The 23,346-nt window shown below is 41.4% G+C and overlaps 1 protein-coding gene across 1 annotated transcript in view; it reads right to left on the minus strand.

Moving 5' to 3' along the window:
• The window catches only part of KIF26B (kinesin family member 26B), a 317,496-nt gene that overhangs the window by 40,003 nt on the left and 254,147 nt on the right, over window positions 1–23,346 (minus strand). The window contains exon 10 of the mRNA XM_052806304.1: window positions 19,889–20,048. Coding sequence (XP_052662264.1) covers window positions 19,889–20,048 — 160 coding nt within the window. The remainder of the gene's footprint in view (window positions 1–19,888; window positions 20,049–23,346) is intronic.

Raw genomic sequence — 23,346 nt, forward strand, 5'->3', positions numbered from 1 at the left:
AAAAGATATCTATTAAAGAGTTAGCTGTTCAAAATCCCAGAAGCACTAGAACAAAATTTCAAAGACAAGCTGAGCCAGTCTTTCATAAAAAGCTCCTTTCAACCTTCAACCGTCTTCAAAAAGCCTCAAACTGGACTCATTTACAATGTGCCTGGCAGGTCCCTCTTCTGTTTACAAAGCCGCTGCTGAAGCTCAGGAATTCTGCAGCTGAAAATAGTTGAGGCTGCAAGAATATTTTGGCACAGTACTCATTCTAGTCTTATACTCTCTCCTCAGCATCTGCTGTTGAATTTAGACAGAGACAGGATACTAGAAGGTCATTTGGCCTGAATCAATATGGCCATTCTTATGTTCTTAGTGTTAGGTTATAGTGGTTTACAGCGATGCTCTGCAGCCTCCTTCCTGAATCCCCTCCGCATGCCTGCTGTGCTCTCCTAAGGATGGAGAAAAGCCTTTCTCAGCACCCAGTCAATGCAGCCCTGGTCGATGTGTCTGGAGACACAAGACAGGCCAAGAGCAAAGACAGTCATTCTGTTAAGGAGAGCGCATGCATAACAACCACAGAAGGAGAAGGAGGAGAGAGAAACGCATTGTTTGGTCCTGTGAGCCTGATCCCTGTGGGACTGTCATCACAGTGAAGGTGATACTTGGGGTGAGAAGAAACTGTGAATTAGTAGCTCCTGCCCCTACCCAGTACAGAGAATCATGTAATCCTCCTTAAGCATTTAGAAAACCCATCCTTAAAAACATTAGGGCATCCTAGCACTGCCCACACACACTTCCATTTCAGAGTGGCACACTGGAAGCCATCTACTCCCCTATTTGCCCATGCTCCAACATGGCCCTTTGGTTTCCATTGCTCTCACTCCCCGGGGGCAGGAATGCTCCTGCCACATGTACAGACATCACTTACAGTCCTCCTCACACGCTCTCTGTTCCCTGACTCTATTTGGCTATGCAAGCCAAATTAATTTCATCTTCTCTCACATGAAAAGCTAACCTGCTCCCCTTGCCAGTCTTTCTTGTACTTGTTTCCATCTGAATTCACTCTTCATCTATACGGGTGACCAGAGCTGTATCCAGGAGAAGAATCACTAGTCCCTTGCATAAAGGCATTACTGTTTTTCTGCTGTCATTCCTAATGCCTCCTCAGACTTCATTAACTTCTCACTGTTCCATCAGCTGTGGACACCCGTGATCATTAACCAATATGCCTAAATCAGCACACACCCCACCCCCTCTTCTAGCTTGATGAGCTCCCAGATTTCAGTAGAAATTGTTAGCAGTCCATCAGGGCAAGTCCTTGCATTAGTGCCAGTTCTATTACTGTAGCCCTCGAGGTCCCACAGCTGCTGCCATGTGATGCTCTGATCTTCCTTTGTACAGATGATGGCTCTCAGCTTTGTGTAACCAGCCACTATGATTAGCATGCTCCTGCTTTGTGTGTCAAGGCTGCTGATAATAACACTAAACAAAATCTCTCCCAAAACTGGTCCTTGAAGAACTTCCCTGGTGGCCATTCCTCTACTCTGATAACTCCCACTTCAATGCTAGCTACTGTCTCATCAGTCTTCACTACCTGATGCATCTCACAGCTCCTTGTCTTCTTCAGCTTAACTAATAATTGCTCAGGGGACACTACTCAGTTATTTACTCAGGTCTAGACAGATTACATTTACCACTGTTCTTTCACCTAGACATTCAGACATTAGGTATCATGTCTGCATAAAACAGAGGATAAGGGCTGCATCCAGAGGGTTGTATCCAAATGTATACGTATTTTGGGAGGAGTGTTGAATTTAAATGCACAGATAACTGTTCCAGGTTTCCCTGTCTTGGGAACAGTCAAGATACTTCAACGCTTACCCTCCAAGAAGGCAATACCTGCTGTCTGGATTTACTCTGAAGTGAGTTTTAACTCAGTCCTTCAGGATTTGTTCCTCTAACATCTGAATACTAATACTGAATTTTTGTTGTAGTGAGACTTTCTTAACACCTCAGTGTTAACTTTTGCAGCTATTGCAGTAACAAAGATTGATCACTTAATTCAGAAGATCTAGCAGTGAACTCATTCAAGCTCCTCTCTTCTCTCTATCTCTCCTCCTCCTCCATACACACTGATGAGCAAATCATTTAGAGAGGGGTTTGTCTACTGACTGTATGAATTTTACTCAGCAGGAAAATACATTCATCTAATTGCATTTCAAATGGTAAGGATCTGAATAAATGAACAAGTTGTTCTACGAATAGAGGAATTAATGAAGACTAGTTTCCTGTGGGTTTGTGTCCTCCATTTCCTACATTTCTGCTGTCCCCTCTTCTGCATAGTCCCTATGACCTCACCTTGCCACATCCCACGTAACTCATCTCCTCCAGCTGCAACTCCTTCCTCACTCCCTGTTGGCTTGTGCGTGCTGGCTGGGTGGCATCAGGCTCAGCTGGCTGGCAAGAAGCCAGCACACAACGGAGCAGGTAACTGCTGGCTTCACACCTTCATGGCCCAGCCTGCTTCTGCCCTGTTCCTCTCCCAGTCCCAGGAGTCTTCCACAGACCTCGGATATCTAAAGTCCTGTCCCTGTGTTAAATCTGATTGGAAATGGTCAATTAAAAGGCCAACTAAAAAACGTATTTGGATGACTAGCAGTGAGATGGAATGATCATGTATGCTTCAGCCTCTCAGGAGGTGGTTAAATATCTCTTAGAGCACAAATGTCAGAGCAAGTCCTGCTCACGGAGCTTGTCAGGCTTCACAGTTTTGAAGCACAACATTGTGCATAGCAGTCATTCCCACCACCAGCTACTGAGGACAGAAAGGACATTTCCTGTATTAGCATTATGAGAGTGATTAGAGCCACCTAATTATAGCTGTGCAATGACAAAAATCTCAGCTCACAGATGTCAAGTTAGCCAGGCTTTTAAGTCTTTCATGTCCTGTGGCTTAGATTATTCCTGCTTTATAATTTTTCACATCCATGTTATGATTTTATGTCCAATTAATTCTGTGGGAGGACAGCAGTTCTCAAATGAACACAGAGTAAATACAATCAATAACAAATGGGCTGTTAGGAGAGCTGAAGCCATTATTGCATTGTTAATATTTTCCAGTAGTTCAGGTTTAGTTTGGGTTTTTTTTCTGTGATGTATGACATTAAATACAACGCAAATGGTTTAAAGGTCCTGTTCTGTTTTAAAAGCCACTACTGTACCAGTTTCAAAAAAAGTAATAATGACCCAAAAGGGACCAAAGAAGTTTTGACAACCCATGAATCTTCTTGTTCATGGGTTTTGACAACCCACGAACACTGGGATTGAGTGCACCCACAGCAAGTCTGCCAATGACACCAAGCTGTGTGGTGTGGCTGACACACTGGAGGGAAGGAATGTCATCCAGAGGGACCTTGACAGGCTGGAGAGGTGGGCCCGTGTGAACCTCATGAAGTTCAACAAGGCCAAGTGCAAGGTCCTGCGCATGCATCAGGGCAATCCCAAGCACAAATACAGGCTGGGCGATGAGTGGATTGAGAGCAGCCTTGCGGAGAAGGACTTGGAAGTGTTGGTTGATGAGAAGCTCAATGTGACTTGGCAATGTGTATTTGCAGCCCAGAAAGCCAACCGTATCCTGGGCTGCATCAAAAGAAGCATGACCAGCAGGTCCAGGGAGGTGATTGTCCCCCTCTACTCTGCTCTCATGAGGCCCCACCTGGAGTACTGTGCTCAGCTCTGGGGCCCCCAGCATAAGAAGGACACCGACCTGTTGGAGCAAGTCCAGAGGAGGGCCACGAAGATGATTAGAGGGCTGGAGCACCTCTCCTGTGAAGACAGGCTGTGGGAGAGTTGGGGTTGTTCAGCCTGGAGAAGAGAAGGCTCTGGGAAGGCCCTATAGCAGCCTTCCAGTACCTAAAGGGGGCCTATAAGAAAGCAGGAGAGGGACTTTTTACAAGGGCATGTAGTGATAGGACAAGGGGTAATGGCTTTAAACTGGAAGAGGGTAGGTTTAGATTAGATGTAGGGAAGAAATTCTTTACTGTGAGGGTGGTGAGGCACTGGAACAGGTTGCCCAGAGAGGCTGTGGATGCCCCATCCCTGGAAGTGTTCAAGGCCGGGTTGGATGGGGCTTTGAGCAACCTGGTCTAGTGGAAGGTGTCCCTGCCCATGGCAGGGGGCTTGGAACTAGATGATCTTTAAGGTCCCTTCTAACCCAAACCATTCTATGATTCTGTGATTCCCTCAGAGCAGCAGATTTGCATATAGTGTAGCTAAGAGGTGTTTTTGACCCAAACTCTTAACTTGTCATATATAAAGAAAAGCTTTATTTTCATTTCAGTGTTTTGTTGCAGTGTAATTCCAAGAAACACCAATTAGCTATCAAACGCTGACAACTTGCACTTATGACTGATTAGGGCTAGATATGAACTATAAACCTAGCACATTACCATAGTGCAACAGCTCATTACCAGTCTAGCTTTCCTAGCTAATCTGTTCTCCTAATTTTTATTTAGGGACCTTCTGGCTAGCTCATCTGAAAATTATACACTAATGATCTGAGCAAAATTGAGAGCTTTAAACGGTAACATGGGAGAAAAAATAATTCTGTTTGATGTCTTTATGTCATGATAGATGCCATTTAATCAATTAGCACAGCAGAACATACCATTCCATTTCAGACCTGGCAAATATAAAAGAAAACAGAAAAGGGTGAGAGCTTCACACACCTCTAGACCTTCTCCACCACGTAAAAGAGCATCATATAGTATCAGAGAATGTTTAGGAGCACAGTCACTGAGACAGCAGTTGACACACTATTTCCTGTGGGTGTCCTACAAGTCTGCCATAGGGGATTGCCAAGGATGTGACCGCTGCTAGTAGAGGGGACATGTCAGAGACAGGGTCACAGCACTGTTCACCGTGTCCTGTGGAGATGTCAGGCAGCAGGGTGACCCAACAGGCATCCTGGGGTCCCTGCTGCCAGTTAAGCGTCCAGAAGGTTTAACATGGGACACTGGGGCACTGGAATGCCCCAGAATCGGAAATGTGGCTTCCAATTATGTCTGCCTCCTTCTCCCCTAGCTGCTTGAGGTTATGGAATTATTTGAGAAACTACAGCCAGAATTCAGATTCTGAATAACCATGGACTAAAGATACTGCAGCAGTGACAATGAGTGCTTCACAGTTATTTGCTAGAACTATATGATAAATAAATCTACTTCTGAAATATATTGGAGATAAAGAAGGAAAACACCAGGATGTTTCATAACGTTACCAGTTGTTAATGAGTGCACAGGATTAAAGATGGTAAGATGTAGGTAGGAACACGTAGGAAAATTTATCTGATCCACATTCTGTAAAGCTTGTATAAATTAAGGGCATCATGGAATATAAAAGTTCTATATTTAATAATTCATGTAAACAGATTGAAAGCAATGACAGAAATATTTGAGAAGCAGCACAAGATCACATTTAGGGGCTATCTCATTTCCTGCAATCTAACTGTGCTGGAGTTTCTTTTCTGAAGACTACGAGATTCACCCAACAATACCAATATTGTGCCCTGTGTTTACTGGTTCCTACTCTGAATGAGTGAAAAATAAAGATGGTAAAAATGCATATTAATGCCTTGAAAAACAAATTATGTCTCTAAATCAACCACTTGAACACATCCATTGCTGGTCTATACTTGTGCAATTCAAAACTTGGATAATGGCAGAGCACGGTATGCTGAGTGAGTTCTCAACACTCATCTAGCCCTGACCTGAAGACAATAAGTGCATAACCTTTGATCTGCAAGAAGCTGGACCTTTTTCCTAAATATGGTGGTAAAGAATTTTACTTCCTATTATGGATGAAAGGAGCAAGAATCCCTCAGGACTCCCCTTCTTGGAACCTGCACAGCAAGAGGAGTGAAGATTTGCTGATCTCTGCCCACCTTTCTAGATCTCCCAAAAGAATGTTCTCTATTTAAATATGCAAAGGTTTGCAGATTTAACTGCCAGAAATGTTTCAGTATGAACATAATCAGACCATGGGGCTGGGAGATGTTCATTTTCTATGAGAAAGGAGCCAGAAGGAAAAAGCACCATACATACTCCTATTGCATATTATGAGATTAACCATATTATGAGATTAACAAAGGAGAATTTATTCTGGCATTCAGGTATTGCAAAATGCAGTGAAAGGTCATATGGACAGCATATAATTTATAATATTGGCATAGAATACTTAACTTTGTCCCTTTGTATTTAAGACAATAAGCATTGGTAAACTTTATTAGTTGGCTTCTGGCACAATAGAATTGTACTTCCGAATTGTGCAGTCTTAAAAAGCAACTTATATAACGCTCCAGTTACTGGCACAATTAATGGATAATACACAGAGAAGAATACAGAATTGATTAGGTTTAATATGGATTACAGACTAGACATTAGTAGGAAACATTTGGATTTTTATATTTCTGGGAGATGAATTAAGGTGAAGCAACACACTGGTAATACTTATCATGAAGCATACAGTTATTGGTTTTATATCTATACAGATATGAACATAAAATTATTAAGAAAGTTATTTGTGTTCTGAACTTAAGGTTAGTTTCAATAGAGAGATAACATAGCTGTTTAATGCATAAAATAGATGTGTAATTGCTAGTCAAAGTGACTCTCACATACCCACACCATTATTGCTAGAGTTGAATATTACCTTAATATAATTTCATACACAGCCCGCAACATTCTTTATTCATAGCCCACAACTAAATGTCTCCTGTTGAAAAAATGTGGTGTTTTGTTGTTACTCTCTTCAATTATCTATTGTTCTGTAATCTTCAGCGAGAGGGATACCTTTAGCAACAGCAGAGTTTGGTCTCTGATTAGGCATCTGAACAGTTGTTAGTGTGAAGCTGAGATTCCTTAAAAGAATTGGGTATTGCTCCACAGAGAAGCACCATTGATGGATGGAACATGGCTAATGGGTTAAAAATGTATTTTGAAGGGTTATACTATCTTTTGCATGGGTGTGATATAATAGTATTATCAGAGAAAAATCTTACGTATTAAAAAATGTAAATTCTTCTCTAATCAAATGAGCCAATTTTTGAAGAAAACCTTTTTGTGGTATCTGTTTCCATCAGCCAGTTTATTATCAAATATACATACTGACTTGCTTGTAATTCTTTGCTTTCATTGTCTTATCTCTCTGTGAAAAAAGATGTTTGGTAGAAAAGTTTAAGCAAAACTATGAATTTTCTTGGGAGGATGAAAAAATCCATTTCAGTTTTCAGAGTATACCTAACAGATGTGATTGTGATACCAGTAGAGACCGGGGGAGTTCGGCTACAGTGCCACAGAAGCATCATGGCCCTGCCTGGACAAGGCCTGACCCTGCTGGGAAGACAGGTGACAACCCCTGGGAGCATGTACGGTAGAGAGACCCAAAGCATCAGCTTCAGATTCAGAGCAGCCTGAGCCTTCTCCCAAACAACACCCTCATCACCATGCAGCTCACTGCGGTGTGAGGGGAACAGACATGGCACCTGCAAAGGGACACAAAGGACTTCACCGGTTGTGTAATCTACTTTATGTTTATGTCTGACACGCAAAAATTATTCCAGGCAAAGCGGCCCACAGAGGACTGCAATCAAGAGTAGCTCAAAACCAACAAAAGCCACTGATTATAATGCCATTGCACAGCACGTAGCCATCCAAAATGGCAGTAGTCACCTAACAAGAGAAAAGAAAATCTGTTACTAGTTTAACAGGCTTATTTTATATTCTGTATGATGCAAAGGTCCTAAAGGTTACCAAAGCACACCCTCACTTTTTCTGTAAAACACAGTCCACAGTAAGCAGCCTCAACCCTTGGCTTCAAAAAACAGGAGTGTTTTGCAAATCTCACTGGAGCACAATGTGGTAGGGTGCCAACTGGTTCTCCTTCACAGACATGTATTTTCAGAGTCAAATCTTATTCAGCTTTGGCCCTCCATAAGCCCCTCTTTCACATCAGTGTAAACTATTGCAACTACAGCAGTTACCCTCAGTTCCCTTTGACATGAAAAGAACTATCTTCCATCACTCCAGAAATGTCCGCACATGAGAGAGATGAGCAGGATTCAGGGGGTGCATGTCAGCATGGTCTGACTGAGTACACAGAGCTCCTAGAAAACTCTCTCTCCCTCTCTGAAAAAGTGCAGTTATTTCTCTAACACCATACCTTTGGAAACACTTTTTTTGTTACACAGTACATGCCAATTGGGTAGCAGATCTAGATACTGCATCTAATTCCCGTCCTCTTGCATGGGCATGTAACTTCAAAGCACATCACACGGAGCCTGTGAAAACTGTTGTTTGCAAGAGAGAGGAAATGCAGTCTAGGAGCACAAAAGATTCTGCTACTCTGTTTATAGCTGGAGGCAGACATGAAAATTGTGTTCAGTCCTTAAAAGACTGCTCCGAGGAGATTCAGGTCCCACTTGCAAAGAGATGATGAGGTGCTTTTAACAGCTCACCTTGTAAGTGGCTCCCCTCACTTGTTCTCCGTCTGTCTCCAAGTCAAGCGGCGCAGATGCCTAGCGCAGGCTGAGCTGCCCAAGGGACTGGCACACACGACATGTGAGACCTCTGCCCTCTGGAGCTCCCACTGAAGGCAGGCAGGACACCCAGGAAAGCTGCAGTCTGTGCAAGCTGCCTACGTCGAGGGCAGCAGGAGAGAGACTTCAATCAGTGAGAACACCCACTCCTGCAAAGAGTGTAATACACCATGTGTCCTTTTCCGAGCCCCTAAATCCCTTCACGTCTAGGACAGCTCCCAACTTTCTCCTTTTGTTCTATTTATAGACTGAAGACTGTACGTCCATAGCTCCCAGGGTTGTAACAGCACCCAAACCAGCTGCCGCCACCATTCTGCTACCCAGGCCTCTGCTCTTCAGAACCAGCTGTACCAAAGGGAGCCAGAAGGGCTGATATTTCTGGCAGTAGGACATATATTTTGTCATCGGTTTTCAAAATGAGTGAAGCTTTATTTCTGCCCAAGAGCACAAACTAAGGAATAGGGAGAGAAACAATTTAGTAACTCCACCCACCCCCCAAAAATAACCCATTGGAAAATAATTTTAAATATGGCAGGTAGAACAGTTTTGCTGATGGGGTAATGAGACTAAATACAGCTAAAACAGTTAAACCTGCTGTCTGAAATTAATTTTACTGAGTCTTGTCACATATTGCTAGAAAGCATGTCACCTGATGGCATGTATAAACAAACAAAATTTTAAAAATTTAAATAATCTAAGAAGTTTTTTCTCCAGCAGGAGAGAGAGCTAATTTTAATATTTCAGAAGATAGTTCTAACCAGCCTGCTTAACTCTAAAAAGTCAATGCATATTTTAAAAAATTCACTTCACATCTGTTCATTGTGTACAGGCCTGGAGGCAACCACCAGCCCAAAAACTTTGATCATCCAGCAGAAGCTAGCTGGTATCTGAAGAGCACAAGAGGATTTGTCTTCATTGCTTTTCTCTCAAACATGTTATGAAAATAAGAACTTCAAAAAAAGTTTGTATGGAAAAAAATAATCTTGCAATTGCAATGCCATTCAAATACTCTTGCAGCAATAAGACAAACTGGCTGAAACAGTCTCCATTTACAACCACACAATTCTCTTCAAAGCTTCTAGGGCCTGTGTCACTTCATGGGGGGGGTGGTGTTAAATAGAGTCCAAGAAAAGAAAGAGTATGAAGAAAAATTGTTCAACTATTTTCCCAGAAAACGTAAACCAAGTTTTTGTTTATTTTTAAGTTAAGGTTGCAAATACTACTTATATATTGAAGAGGAAAATCAAGTAGTCCTGCTTGTGCCACTTAAGTAGTCACAATTCCCTATTTATGTGGCAAGTTCCTGTATAACCTTCTTGAGCTCCAACTTCATGGTCACAGACCCATTTAGAACCAGTCAATAGATGATTGTACATTTCCAGTTTTCACATTCACCAATTCCATCAATCACCTCCCTTGCAATCCGAAACAAACTCAACACTAGGTAACACTTAACCACATACTGCCTCTTTCAACAAATAAGCTGTTAATCATCAAATAGTGAACATGAACTACGGTATACAATATCCCTTAGCAAGGATTTGAGGATTATCTCATCTAATTAGATATAAGCATGTTTTCTAATCTGTTGGCTTAAACGAAAGCCCAATAAAAAGATTTCCATTGACTTACACTGAGTTTTGGCTCAAGCACAGGGAGAACCTGATTTTGCAATTCAAAGAGAAAGAGACCTTAAAAAAAAAGTGTAACTAAATGATGAAGGAAGAAAAGCGGTTAACTGAGTTAAATCATCTGGCACAGAAATGGAGACTGGACATCCCATATGCCTGCTAGGGTACAGTCTTGAGAAAGACACCGCTGAGACTTTCTGGATTTCTTTGATGCCATGCAAGTCCAGCCAACTGCTAGTTTTCAGACTCCCAAAAGCAGAGGAGATTCTAGTAGACACACTAGGAAATGTTTTATTGTTTATTTGTATAACTGCCAGCCATGTGCAAACACTTTCCAAACAAGGATGAAGATAAATTATCAAAATGGAAGTACAGTTATTGAAAATTGTTAAAGATTTGGTGCCAGAACTCTGCACTGAAATTGCGTAAGCCTAGCCCCTAACCAATCTGGAACTCTTTATTATGTAACTGTTAATTAATATTTGTTAGTTACATGTTTATTTTGCTTTTAAATCTTTCTACCAATGTAGTGTTCACTTCAGCTCTCAGGAAGATATTCCATTGACTAACAGGAATCACTGTTAGCATGCTTTCAAGTTTAAATTCCTCTGCCTCATTACTTAAGGATAAGAAATCATTCTGCCACTTTGTCTCACCAGAAATAATTTTTTCCTTCTGTGTGTATTCACATCCTTGAAATACTACAGAGTAGTTGTCATCTCCCCTCTCAGAGGTCTCCTTTTCCCTGGAAGCTATGAAGCTTCATTTCTGTCATGGTGTTCTTCCAGGTGAGTAACCCTTTCATCTTGGACCATTCATAATTCTTCTTGCTTCTCTTTTAAATTCTCTGCAGCCTGTAACCTCTTCTTAGCAATAAGATGCCCAACTCCGAACAAGGGGCTACATACTAGCACTATACAAAGAAAAGCTATTTTCTTTGGCCATTTGCAGTGGGATGTCTCTGCTCTCTTGCCCTGAGCCACACTGATTTTGTGCAGGGAAAGAAGAATCAGTATGGAAACGAAAGTTAATTTCACAGATCATATCCATATGTAACTATTCAAGAAACCACAGGTAACCAAAAACATGAAGTAAGGCTAATAAATATTGCTACATGCTTTTTGATAATTTGCTGCATTGCATAAGAGCTAGTTATTCCAAGAATATGACTATTTAAAAATTGTTCAATTATACATGAAATGAATTATCACCACATTTCCATGCAGGAAAATGTATTAATGTTCAATTGAGCCTGAACCAGTGGTGGAACAGGTGAGAATAAACTGCTGGATACCCTGACTGAAGGTTCAAAATGGCATTTTAATGAATTAAGTAGAGATTCATTTGTACATGAAATCACCACAATGGCCTATTTGGGTCCCACTCAAGTTATATTTCAGCAATAACTGCACGCTACTGGATTGCTTGTTCATTACCAGTCAAGTCTGTGCTGGCCCAGGACCAAAGTAGTGTCCTTCCATGATGCAGCTATCTGCTGCTGATAGGAACGGCTATTTAAATGCAATCAGTAATTGCTATTAAATCTGACTATAAGCCACAAGCACTTCCCTTCTCATTTCATTTTGCAGTCCATCATTATTTGCTTGTTACAATATCTGTAAAGCGGTAATTCGTCAAGTGGTTCAGAGAGCATTAAAAGAGCTAGCTTATGAGGCCTGATTCTTCCCACTTGAACACTCGTGCAGAATGGAGCCATGTCAGCTGAGGTCTGTTGTAAAACTGTTGTAACAGGGGATCAGGATCAGTGAATGCAACACACTCTCTTACATCCAGTACACATGCACGCAGACACCTCTGCTCCAATAATTATCACGTTGCCAGTCTGGCAGGACTGAGTTGAAAACCCAAAGCTGGGGAATGGCAGCTCCACTGAAGCTTTCCTTGAGGATTTTGTCTACTATCTCTCATTAACTTGATGATGAAACACAGTACAGTAAGACATGTGCAGATAAAGCTCAAATCTGCACTATCAGCTGTACAAACTGTCCTACAATAAAGTGCATTGTTGATGAACACTACAACAGCGATTGCTGGAGCATGCAAAATCTGTTATCCTCATGCTCCTGAGCTGCAGATTAAATTACACTAATAAAATGCAAGAAGTTTTCCTACATTCACAGCCTGTGCATCCCTGATTCCATCTATTTTATGTAGTTCCCCGGAATATAGAAGAAAATTGTCAGAAATTCAGCCTAGTAAAACTGCCAGCTACAGAAAAACCCCAAAGGTGAAAGTAATTGCCAGATGCTCCAAGTCCTCATTATATCCGTGCTGACAGTGTTTCAGTGCTCTTGCTGGCAACTGCATTGCTCTTCCATGTTGCCAAAGCACTCTGGCTAGTGTCAAAGAGCATGCACCTAAGGCCAGGTCCTCAGCTGGTGTAATATGGCATTGCTCAGTGCCTCCAGTGTCTGTTCGCCAAGGCTCCGGTCCATACAACCTGGCTGCCAACATCACGGAAAAATTCTTTTGTTCCTGAGCAGCTCATGTTTTTGATAGCTAATTAGGAACTATTTCACATTCAACAAAATCTCTGTTGACTGCTCTCCTACAATTGGATCATTCAGGGGTATTTCTTATTCCTCTTTTTGAATAGGCTCATTTCTTTTTCTCTTTTGCTTCCCAGTTCTTTTCTGTGGATTGTTGTCTCCTCTACACGTTATCTCAGTGTCTCTCAGAGCTCTCCCATTCATTTTGGGCCATTTCCCAGTCCCGTGACTCTGTTTCAGCTATCACTCATATACTCATTTTCATTCATTTCCCCTTCTTCTGCTCTCACATTTCCACAAGTAAAACAGCAAAACAGTTCTTCATCCAATTCTAATATATTCAATACTAAATTAACACAGAAAGATTGGAGATTCCAAAGGTCTCGCCAGATTTTTTTCTGAGTCTTTCTGTGGTCTTTGTACCATGTTCTCATTGAGAAGAAGCAAAAGCAAGGAACAGAAGACTAGTAGATGCAGCAGTGGAAAGCAAAAGCGATTGAAATCTCTCAATTAAAAAAAATAAATTATTTCAGGTTTAGGCACTGATGAATTAACCATTAAACAGATTGCTCATTGGGCATGTAGTTCAATTTTGGCATTAAATTCTTAGGCCTAGTAAGCAGACATGGTTGTGTGAATCCCACAAAACTAAGACTTAATAGAAGCTTGTAAATAAGGATAAAATCTCCAGTACTAATACCAGTTATTGTACAAAAATTGTATTGTGAACTGGTTTTCAGCTTTCCTTATCTCTTCCTGAAAAGTTTTCACTGACTTTTCTTCTGAGAACAATAATCTAACTCATGCTATAAATGCAAAGGCAAACCGTATAAACAAAAGGTACCTGGGATCCCAGTTCTCTTCACACACAGGTTTTTTTACACAGATGAAACAACTGCAGACAGATACACTCATTCAACCAAGAAAATAATCTGAATTACTGGATCCATCCAAACCGCATTTTCATTTTTACTTCAATAATTAACTAACAATATAAAGAAAATATCTGATATACAGCATATTTTTAGGCTCATCTTTTATACCACAATACTATAAACCAACACTTTCCCTTTTCTCTGCTTCACTTAAAAGCAGTAATAGTCCACCCTTGACCAAAAAACCACAGATTTTTGCATCCCATTAGGACCACCTACGTGAGTCCTTAAGTCTAAAAAAAAGTGAAAAAATAAGGTAACAGAGTCCTAGCAACAGTTAAAATGTAAGTAATGCTTTTTGCCAAGTTTGAATGCCCTTTGCAAAGTCCTATTTGATTTTTTTCTACCTCAGTTTTATAAATGGGAATAAATAAATAAATACAGAAATAAATTATTTTCCAAAGGTCATGCAGAAAGAAAGAATGGATTAGCCCATGGTTTAAGCACCAGATTAGATCTTAAAACATGGTAGCTCTGCCACTAAGCCTCTTGTGCAACCTTGCACCAGTCACTTAATATAATTTTATTTTCTACAGATAGGATTAAAAAAACCCAATACCAGCATGTAAGTAAGATCTGGGAGGAACTGCAACCATATGACAGAGAAGCAGAAGTGCCAAGAATAAAATTCGTGCTTTTGACTCATGCCCATCTATTTTATGGACAAGACTCCTTGGATAAGCATAAGCATGTAGTTCAAAATATAGGATGCCTCCGGAAACACTAGCACGTTGGGATAGCACATTAAGAGAGAAGCCTATTAAATAAAACAAGCAACAATTTCTGAAAGAGAAATTCATACAGCCTTGCACTTTTCTAAACAGTTTTCTTACATTCTCATAGTCATTAAAATGTATAAAAATGATTATTTCCAAAACAGCATTACCATGAATTATCACCACCCCTGTTGCCTAGCAACTGGAGTAATTTTTGAATAGTGAGCTATATAAACCAGTATCTGGAGTTTGTGCAAATGGGTATTCATTTGAGGGTTTAAAACACATTCATCTTGGAAATCAGAGGCAGATAATGCAGCACTAATGTAAAGCTGAAATGCTCTTAAAAAAATAAAATGGCACTAACAATTACTGCAGCTTAGCAAAACCCTCCTCCTGTAGCAGATCTGAGCCCTGTCAAACTAAGTCAGGGTAGGAGCGGACTCCCTTGCTCTCCCTTGGGCTTGCAAGTGCACCTTTTCAATTTTTATGAAGATATTTGACATTCCTGTGGAGAAAATAATTCTTGCCCAGTCTTTTGAGGGATTTGCTCCTAACTCAAGAGCAAATGAAACTGGTGGCATTAAATGGCAATGTATTTAAGTGAAATTAAAAATTCTATTTTATATAACATTCTATTTTATATAACATTTATATAACATTCTTTATATAACACAGAACAATGTGCTTAGGAAGGTTCAAAATAGGTCTGGACATTAATAGTGACAAAGAGATAATCCACTGAGATATTAGAGAGAGATTATAAGTACATATAGGAAAGAAAGATACAAACTCCCAGAAATCACAGCCTGGTCACTCATTAGCTGCATATTGTTGCCCATTATAGGGATTCTTGCCCATTCTTCAGACCCATGTGGAATTTAACTTGAATGCAGGACAAGATCCCAAACCATATCAACCTGTATTGTTTGATGTCTGAAGATTTCTACATTACTTTCTTACAACTTTAGTAGACAAGTTCCTGGTAAAGCTAGAGTCAGTCTGTGTTACTATTCCCAAAATGTGGAGGGGTGTGGGGGTGTTCCCAAGGGAGAAAGATTCCAACTTAATGACTTCCAAGGCTTAGCCTTATGGGTAAGAAAAAAAAATGCAAAATGTGCTGAACAGCAGCATGTGTTTTTCACAGAGACTGCAGGCAGAGGCAAATTCATCTCTGGCATAAACACAGAGCCCACTGAAGGCAATGCAGTAGCATCTGCTTATACCAGCTATGAATCTGAACAAGCTTTTCCCTACAGCTACTACCTGCGGAGATAAAGCTGGATACAGCACTGAAGGGAGTTTAGGAGCCTGCAGCCTCTCAGAGTTTAGAGAACTAAATTTCTGCAGTAAGAGAAAACCTGATGTCTATGAAATTGTGAGTTTCCGGGCTCCCAGGAAGCCATGCAGTGCCTACTGACAGGCTGCCATAAAATACTTAATGGCTGTTTAATAGCTCAGATAAAGAAAAGATGCTCCATTTTGTCTGCTGCTCTATGGAAATTTGCTGGACCACACACACAATATGCAGTGCTGTCACATAAGAAAACATTTCCGTTGTTTTCCTTTGGTCCCACTCAAAAAAAGCAGTTAACAAAATTTAAATTTTATCCTTAACAATGAAAGAGAACACACCTTAAGAAAGGGAAATTATCTCAGATGGATAGGCTAGCCACTGCTCTAAACAAGAGGTGCTACTGAACACATATCACATCAGTCTTTGGGATGCTCAGCCTCTTCTAGGATGCAGCACATTCCACCCCCCGCCCTCCTTCCTCTCTTCTCCACCGAGGAGCAGCACAGATCTGTGCTGCCAGATCACTGAGCAAATAGTATTTGCGCTCACCCAGCCACCAAGACTCTTATTTCCATTGCTCGTGAATAGATCACATTTGGGAAAAAATACTTTCTGCACTCTTCTCAGCAAGAAGTGGACGAAATTTGCTCCAAAATATGCCAATATGTTTTTCAAATTACCTTTTTAAAGTCCTCCTTAGAAACAGAGATATTCCCTCTGATTTACAGATGACCAACCACTTCCCTATATTTATAGTCTATACTATCTGCTCTTATAGGAGCGAATTCAAGAAGAGATGCTGGCCTGAAGAGAGCTTTTATCTTCTTTCAGCAGTACAGAAACACTGATGAGCAAGTATACTGGCACCTCTGGCTGTGTAAGCTCAGAAGTGCAACAGCTGGGAATCGTAGAAGGAAGATTGGTAGTGCAGCAAGTAGAAGACATGTTTGGTTAACACTTTTCTCCCAGTCAGGCACTGCCAGGAAAGACAGCTGTTGTATTTGGTAACTATTCCTTGTATGTTTAGTTCTAGCCTAGGGAGCATCATTAACATCATTTTTCTATTCCTACAGTTTGCCTTCCCTTCAGTCCATAAAAACTGACAGGAAGGAAGACAGGCTTTTGATAAGCATAGTTTGAGCTACACTTTGTGAAGTGTAGAGTTCAAGCTACTTTCACACTATGACTAGGTGCATGATCCACAAAATATTTCATGAACACTTATACATACAAATTTGGTTGGCCCTTAACTGAATTCCAGTCTGACTGAATTCCAGGAACAGGAATATTTCCAGAGAGCATATTTTAAGCCCAGACTGCCTAATTTGGGAAAATAAATGTTAGAAGAAAAATAAAATTATAAACAAACTCAATTCATCTTTATTTTCCAAAATGAAGACAAAACCAAAGAAGTAAAACTTGTCAATACTTTGTAATCTTGAATGAACATGCGAGAATATCTATCCTTTAATGGATACAGAAGGGAATGTAGCCACCAGAGATGAGGAAAAGGCTGAGGTACTTAATGCCTTCTTTGCCTCAGTCTTTAATAAGGAGACCAGTTATCTTCAGGGTACTCCGCCCCCTGAGCTGGAAGGTGAGGATGAAGAGCAGAGTATACCCTCCTTAATCCAGAAAGAAATAGTTAGTGACCTACTACGCCATCTGGACACTCACAAATCTATGGGACCTGATGGGATCCATCCAAGAGTACTGAGGGAACTGGCAGAGGTGCTTGCCAAGCCACTCTCCACCATCTATCAGCATTCCTGGTCAACAGGGGAGGTCCCAGAGGACTGGAGGCTTGCCAATGTGACTCCCATTTACAAGAAGGGTCGGAGGGAGGATCCGGGGAACTACAGGCCTGTCAGCCTGACCTCGGTACTGGGGAAGATTATGGAACGGTTTGTCTTGAGAGCACTCACATGGCAAGTCCAGGACAAGCAGTGGACCAGGCCCAGTCAGCATGGGTTTACGAAAGGCAGATCCTGCTTGACCAACCTGATCTCCTATGACCAGGTGACCCGCCTAGTGGATGAGGGAAAGGCTGTGGATGTTATCTTCCTTGACTTCAGCAAGGCCTTTGACACTGTCTCTCATGGCATACTCCTTGAGAAACTGGTGTCTCATGGCTTGGACAAGTGTACTCTTTGCTGGATGAAAAACTGGCTGGATGGACGAGCCCAGAGGGTTGTGGTGAATGGGGTGAAATCCAGTTGGCGGTGGGTCACAAGTGGTGTTCCCCAGGGCTCGGTGTTGGGCCCCGTTCTGTTTAATATCTTTATCGATGATTTGGATGAGGGGATTGAGTGCACCCTCAGCAAGTTTGCAGACAACACCAAGTTGGGAGGCAGGGTCGATCTGCTTGAGGGTAGGGAGGCTCTACAGAGAGATCTGGACAGGCTGGATCGATGGGCTGAGGCCAATTGTATGAGGTTCAACAAGGCCAAGTGCCGGGTCCTGCACTTCGGTCACAGCAACCCCATGCAGTGCTACAGGCTTGGGGAAGAGTGGCTGCAAAGCTGCCCAGCAGAAAAAGACCTGGGTGTGCTGGTTGACAGCCGGCTGAATATGAGCCAGCAGTGTGCCCAGGTGGCCAAGAAGGCCAATGGCATCCTGGCCTGCATCAGAAATAGTGTGGCCAGCAGGAGCAGGGAGGTGGTTGTTCCCCTGTACTCGGCACTGGTGAGGCCGCACCTCGAGTCCTGTGTTCAGTTTTGGGCCCCTCACTACAGGAAAGACATTGAGGTGCTGGAGCGTGTCCAGAGAAGGGCAACCAAGTTGGTGAGGGGCCTTGAGCACAAGTCTTATGAGGAGCGGCTGAGGGAACTGGGGCTGTTTAGTCTAGAGAAGAGGAGGCTGAGGGGAGACCTTATCACTCTCTACAACTACCTGAAAGGGGGTTGTAGTGAGGTGGGTGTTGGTCTCTTCTGTCAGGTGGCTGGAGATAGGACAAGAGGAAATGGCCTCAAGTTGAGGCAAGGGAGATTTAGGTTAGATATTAGGAAAAATTTTTTTACTGGGAGGGTTGTCAGACATTGGAATAGGCTGCCCAGGGAAGTGGTTGAGTCACCATCCCTGGAGGTATTCAAAAGTGCGTAGACGGGTACTCCATAACATGGTTTAGTGGGCATGGATGATGGTTGGACTCGATGATCTTGAAGGTGTTTTCCAACCTAAATGATTCTATGATTCTATGAAAATAGTCATGTTTGCAGCCTTTAACATGATAAAAAGGGTAAAACGTATGGACTGAAATATGCTCTGTGACTTGGTTCGTTTTTCATGTCATCCTGTTGTTCCTAACTCCAGATCTCATATACGTGTCCTTCATGAATGGTGACGATCATTAGCAGTTTGATTACAAGTTGCGTACAGTAAGCCATTCCTGTGATGCCAGTTGCTACTCCCTAGGCTTTAGGCTAGAGAAAAGCAATATTGTCCACAAAATCAGAAACTTCTCAATAGGAAGGCTGTATGACTGTCTGGGTTGGGTAATGAATCAAACTTGCTTTCAGACCTGCACACATGACAAATGGGGTGAGACAACGATGAAGAGAAATGAGTACAAAACATACCCACTAGGTGAGCAATTGCTCTCATTTCCTAGAAGCTACCTGCAGCAGCAAAGGCCACTTGTCTAGTGTGACAAATAGGGCCTACTTCTTTTTTGTGAGTGAAAGGCTGACACTGAGATTCAAACCATACAAAAATAAAATGCAAAGTAACCTTGGATCACAGAAAGAATCTCATGACAAACACGCATGCTCATTGTGACATATATTTTCAAGAAACTAAATTCCACACAACGGACAGCAAAATAATTTTCTCTGTAGTGCTGCATTATGGCAGCAATGTTTGTCTCTGTGGAACGAATATGAAACTGGCTCTCAGATGCTTTGAAACATTAAAAAAACTTTGAACAGTCCTAGAAAACAAAATCCTAATGTGCTGAACTTCAAGCATTAAGATCTTTTTAAGACACCTGGGTCCTATTCCAGCAGACTTCTTCCGTTGAATCCTGAATGTCAAATACAGTGTAGCTACCAGATGTAAGGTTAGATCGGGTGTCATTGAACCTTAGGCAGGTTTTGCTGTACCTCGGGAGGGCTGCAGTGAGCCCAGCAGACTGTCTCCCTGCTTACCCCAAGTCTGCCTCAGGCCCAGGCAAGCAAACCACTTGCAAGCATCCTCTCATTAGGTGCAACATAGAATACCACTTACTTGTACGGGATGTGTTTGCTTCCATTGACAAGGGCCAGGATGACATTGCCCAGTGCTGACAATGAGAGACAGAGGCCAGAGCTTCCCTCCCGGTTTTTGCTGAGCACTTTCACGCAGCTACCCAGGTCAATAAGGTGCAAGCGGCTGCGACCTCCGGACACTGGCATAAACAAAGAAAGCAAACAGTTAGCATGTGCCTCCAAAAGCAGCTTCCCAGGAAAGCAAAAGACTCGCCAGGACTTGCGAAGAGGAAACAATCCAGAAACCTCTCCTAATTCATGTTAGCAGCAACAAACTGTAGGGGTCCTATTAACTCACTGTCAGCATTTATTGCTGCACATTGCTGTCCATGCTGGACTTGCTTCAAAATTGCCGAGGCTTTCAGTACTCACTGGCTCCTGCAGGTTTAACTCTGTGAGAGTCACCGCTGTGCTTTTCTGCTGCTTTTTTTTTTTTTTTTTTTTAATATAGCTCTATTAGCCTGTACCTGAGTTGGGTCTGTTTCTGTCTCTGTCTTTACTGTTCCTCTGTCCAGAAATCTACAGGGTGGGAATTGCTGCTAGGGTGAGCAGTGATCCTGTGGTTGCTTCTCTTATCTTTCCCATCTTGAATACTGGATCTTCAGAAGAACCTGTGGTGTCTGTGGGACATTCAACTTTGCTTTAAGTCTATACACTTTTACATTATCATTTGGGCTAAGAAAAGGTTTGCCATGCCATGGGTAACGGATTGCCGACAAGTTGCTCTGTTCTGAAAATAGTTTCTGTCAAACTGTCAGTAGGCCCCTATGATTTTTTCTTGTTTACTCTGTATCAACACACTACCTTTAAAGTGAAAAGATGCTACTGTTGAAACATGAAGATTAACAGACATTTGCTCTATTTAAAAGCCGATGGTTCCTTATGAACCCAGGATGGGGACTATATAGACTTTACAGAAGTGCTTCTAATTCTCTATTATCTCAAGACAATTTTCTAGCTGGGTCTTTTTATCATCTGATCTTTGACCACTCCTCCCTATTCTCAAGAGTTAGTTTAGAAGCAATCTGTAGGAAAAGGCAGTTTTATTTCTAGGATCTTAACAGTTAAGAGCACTATTTGAGGACACAAACATAACTTAAAGAGAAGCAGAAATACTTTCACATCTGAGTTTACCTCTATGCAAATAAATTCATAGCCATTTTGACACAGGACCTCAACTTATGCATCTGGTAAAAAAAAGTATTAGCTGTGGGGGGAGACCAGTTCACAAGCAAAGATGGCAATGGGAGCAACTACATGATGGAGACCTTAGGAAAGAAGTTTCCAGATACATTTCATTACTTTGGGAATGTCTTATCAACCCCAAGCATGTTTTTTCAATGACCCTGCATTCAGTAGCTGTGGTACAGGCACATGGTATACAGGCATGTAGGTGCCATAGGAGGTAGAAGGAAATAGGTTTACATAGATATGTGAAGATGACACATGTAAAACTTCTACATGCTGACAAAAAGGTGATACACGATCATATCATGTTGCATATTCCCTCATAGAAAGTCTACTATGAAAAATGTATATAAATATAGAAAACACACAGCTACTAAAGGTATATATAACTATTAGCTGTAACTTAAAACATGTTAACCTACCCTGAAAAAATAAGGAGAGAGAGATTTCATTTTGCAAGCACTGAAAAACACAGGGCTGACTGCTTATTGCTACTACTTGGTGTCTTGCATTACACAAAACTTTCCATAAAAATATAAAGCCTTTCTGTAGAATATGTTATATACAATTCTATAATTCTGTTTCAGCTGTAGGTGATAGCTAATTAAAATGAACAACAATAAAACTACGAGTAGATTTTTATGATAAAAGAAAAAAGAAAAATTATTAAAGAGAAGGAAGAAAAGAAGATAAGAAAATAAAAGAGCAGCAAAACAGAGAGAAAAAAAGAAAGAAGAAAGAGAGGGGAAGAGAGAAGACTTTTTCTGTGAAAGTGGTTTATGCTATGGGATTTGAGAATAATATTCCAAAAATGTAGCCAGCATCTCTGTCAACAATTGTTAAAATACAGTAACTTCTGCTTCTTTTACGTCTTGTTAGTGCTTCAGCTACATCAGGTATTGGGCAACACAGGAGTTCCATGTATTAAATTATACTGTGATATTGGTTAAGTTATGCTGAGTATCACAAAACTGAAGTGCAGAATAAATATCTGATTAAAACTAATGCTGCTGGCTAGACATTCAAAGCGCTGTAATAGTCCCAGATTATACGACAACCCTTTAAACATGTCCATGGAAGTTTCACCACTGTGCTCTCAGTTGTGGGATACTTCTCAGGAGGAAGTATCCACACGCACTACGGGCTCCTGCACTCACTGCAGAAAGCCAGGCTTTCCTGGGCAACCGTCCAGGCAGCTGCATCTTCACCTCCTCCAGACTGCTCATGGAGGACCTTTGCCTCCTCTCTAAGTGTCCTTAAAACTCTTAGACTTAAGAGTCCCTGAGTCCTCTAAGACTGCTATCCTCAGAAGGCTGAAATTACCTTTTTTGAGTATCCCCCAATGATTTACTTCGAAAAAGAAAGAAATGTGTTTAATTGCTACTGAAAATGACTGCAGGTGACTTTTCTGAATTACATATAATAAATATTTCTGTTGCTAAGATTACCAGACATTGGAGAAACAAAAGAAAATGAGAGAAATCGCTACCCTTCAAAATCTTAGTCATATTGTTTCCACACATATTCCTATTACACAGGTTGAGGAAATCCAGAATAAGAGAAATTATCAAATCTTTCCTTCTTATTTAATTTACAAGTCAAAGTAAGACATTTTTAGCATGGCAGATCCACTTGCTTCATCTGAAAATGAAGTTATTTGTTAGGCAAGTTCTCCACTAATGTGCCTGGCAACTATAGAGAGAAGCGGAACATCCTAACACTTATTTTTGTCTATGGCCGCAAAGACTTTTCAGAGCTGACAGCTGAAAAATGACTGTGCCAGTTCTGCCACAATGCCATTTATTTCAATGGTGCTAAGCCTGCTTCATGACATTCCTGGTAATGAATCTAACAAGGAGGTAAGTACAGTACCAATGCGTTACTATCAGTCATTTTTTACCAAAATCGTATGTTAGCCAGCCCTTTAATCTCTTACCTTTTAGAAGCTGGGTTTCTTTTTTTTTTTTCTTTTTCCTATCCTTTTTTAATCCTGTTATTGGAATCTATATATCTCTACTATCTTCACATTGTTTTCTGAAAAGTCCTTCATTACAGCAGGAGACAGTGATAATCACTAGGCGCCCTTTCTGAGCAGCTGGAATTCCCCCTTCATTCAATTATCAGCGAGATCTGACCCTGCCTGGCTTGTGAGGCCACTCAGATATGGGACCTTGAAGACAGGAGGTGGTATGGCCACGAGACAAAGATATAACTACAGGCAGTGGGCAAAGCATGCCATATAATCCAACA

This window comes from Harpia harpyja, chromosome 13 (assembly GCF_026419915.1).
Source record: "Harpia harpyja isolate bHarHar1 chromosome 13, bHarHar1 primary haplotype, whole genome shotgun sequence".
Lineage (NCBI taxonomy): Eukaryota > Metazoa > Chordata > Aves > Accipitriformes > Accipitridae > Harpia > Harpia harpyja.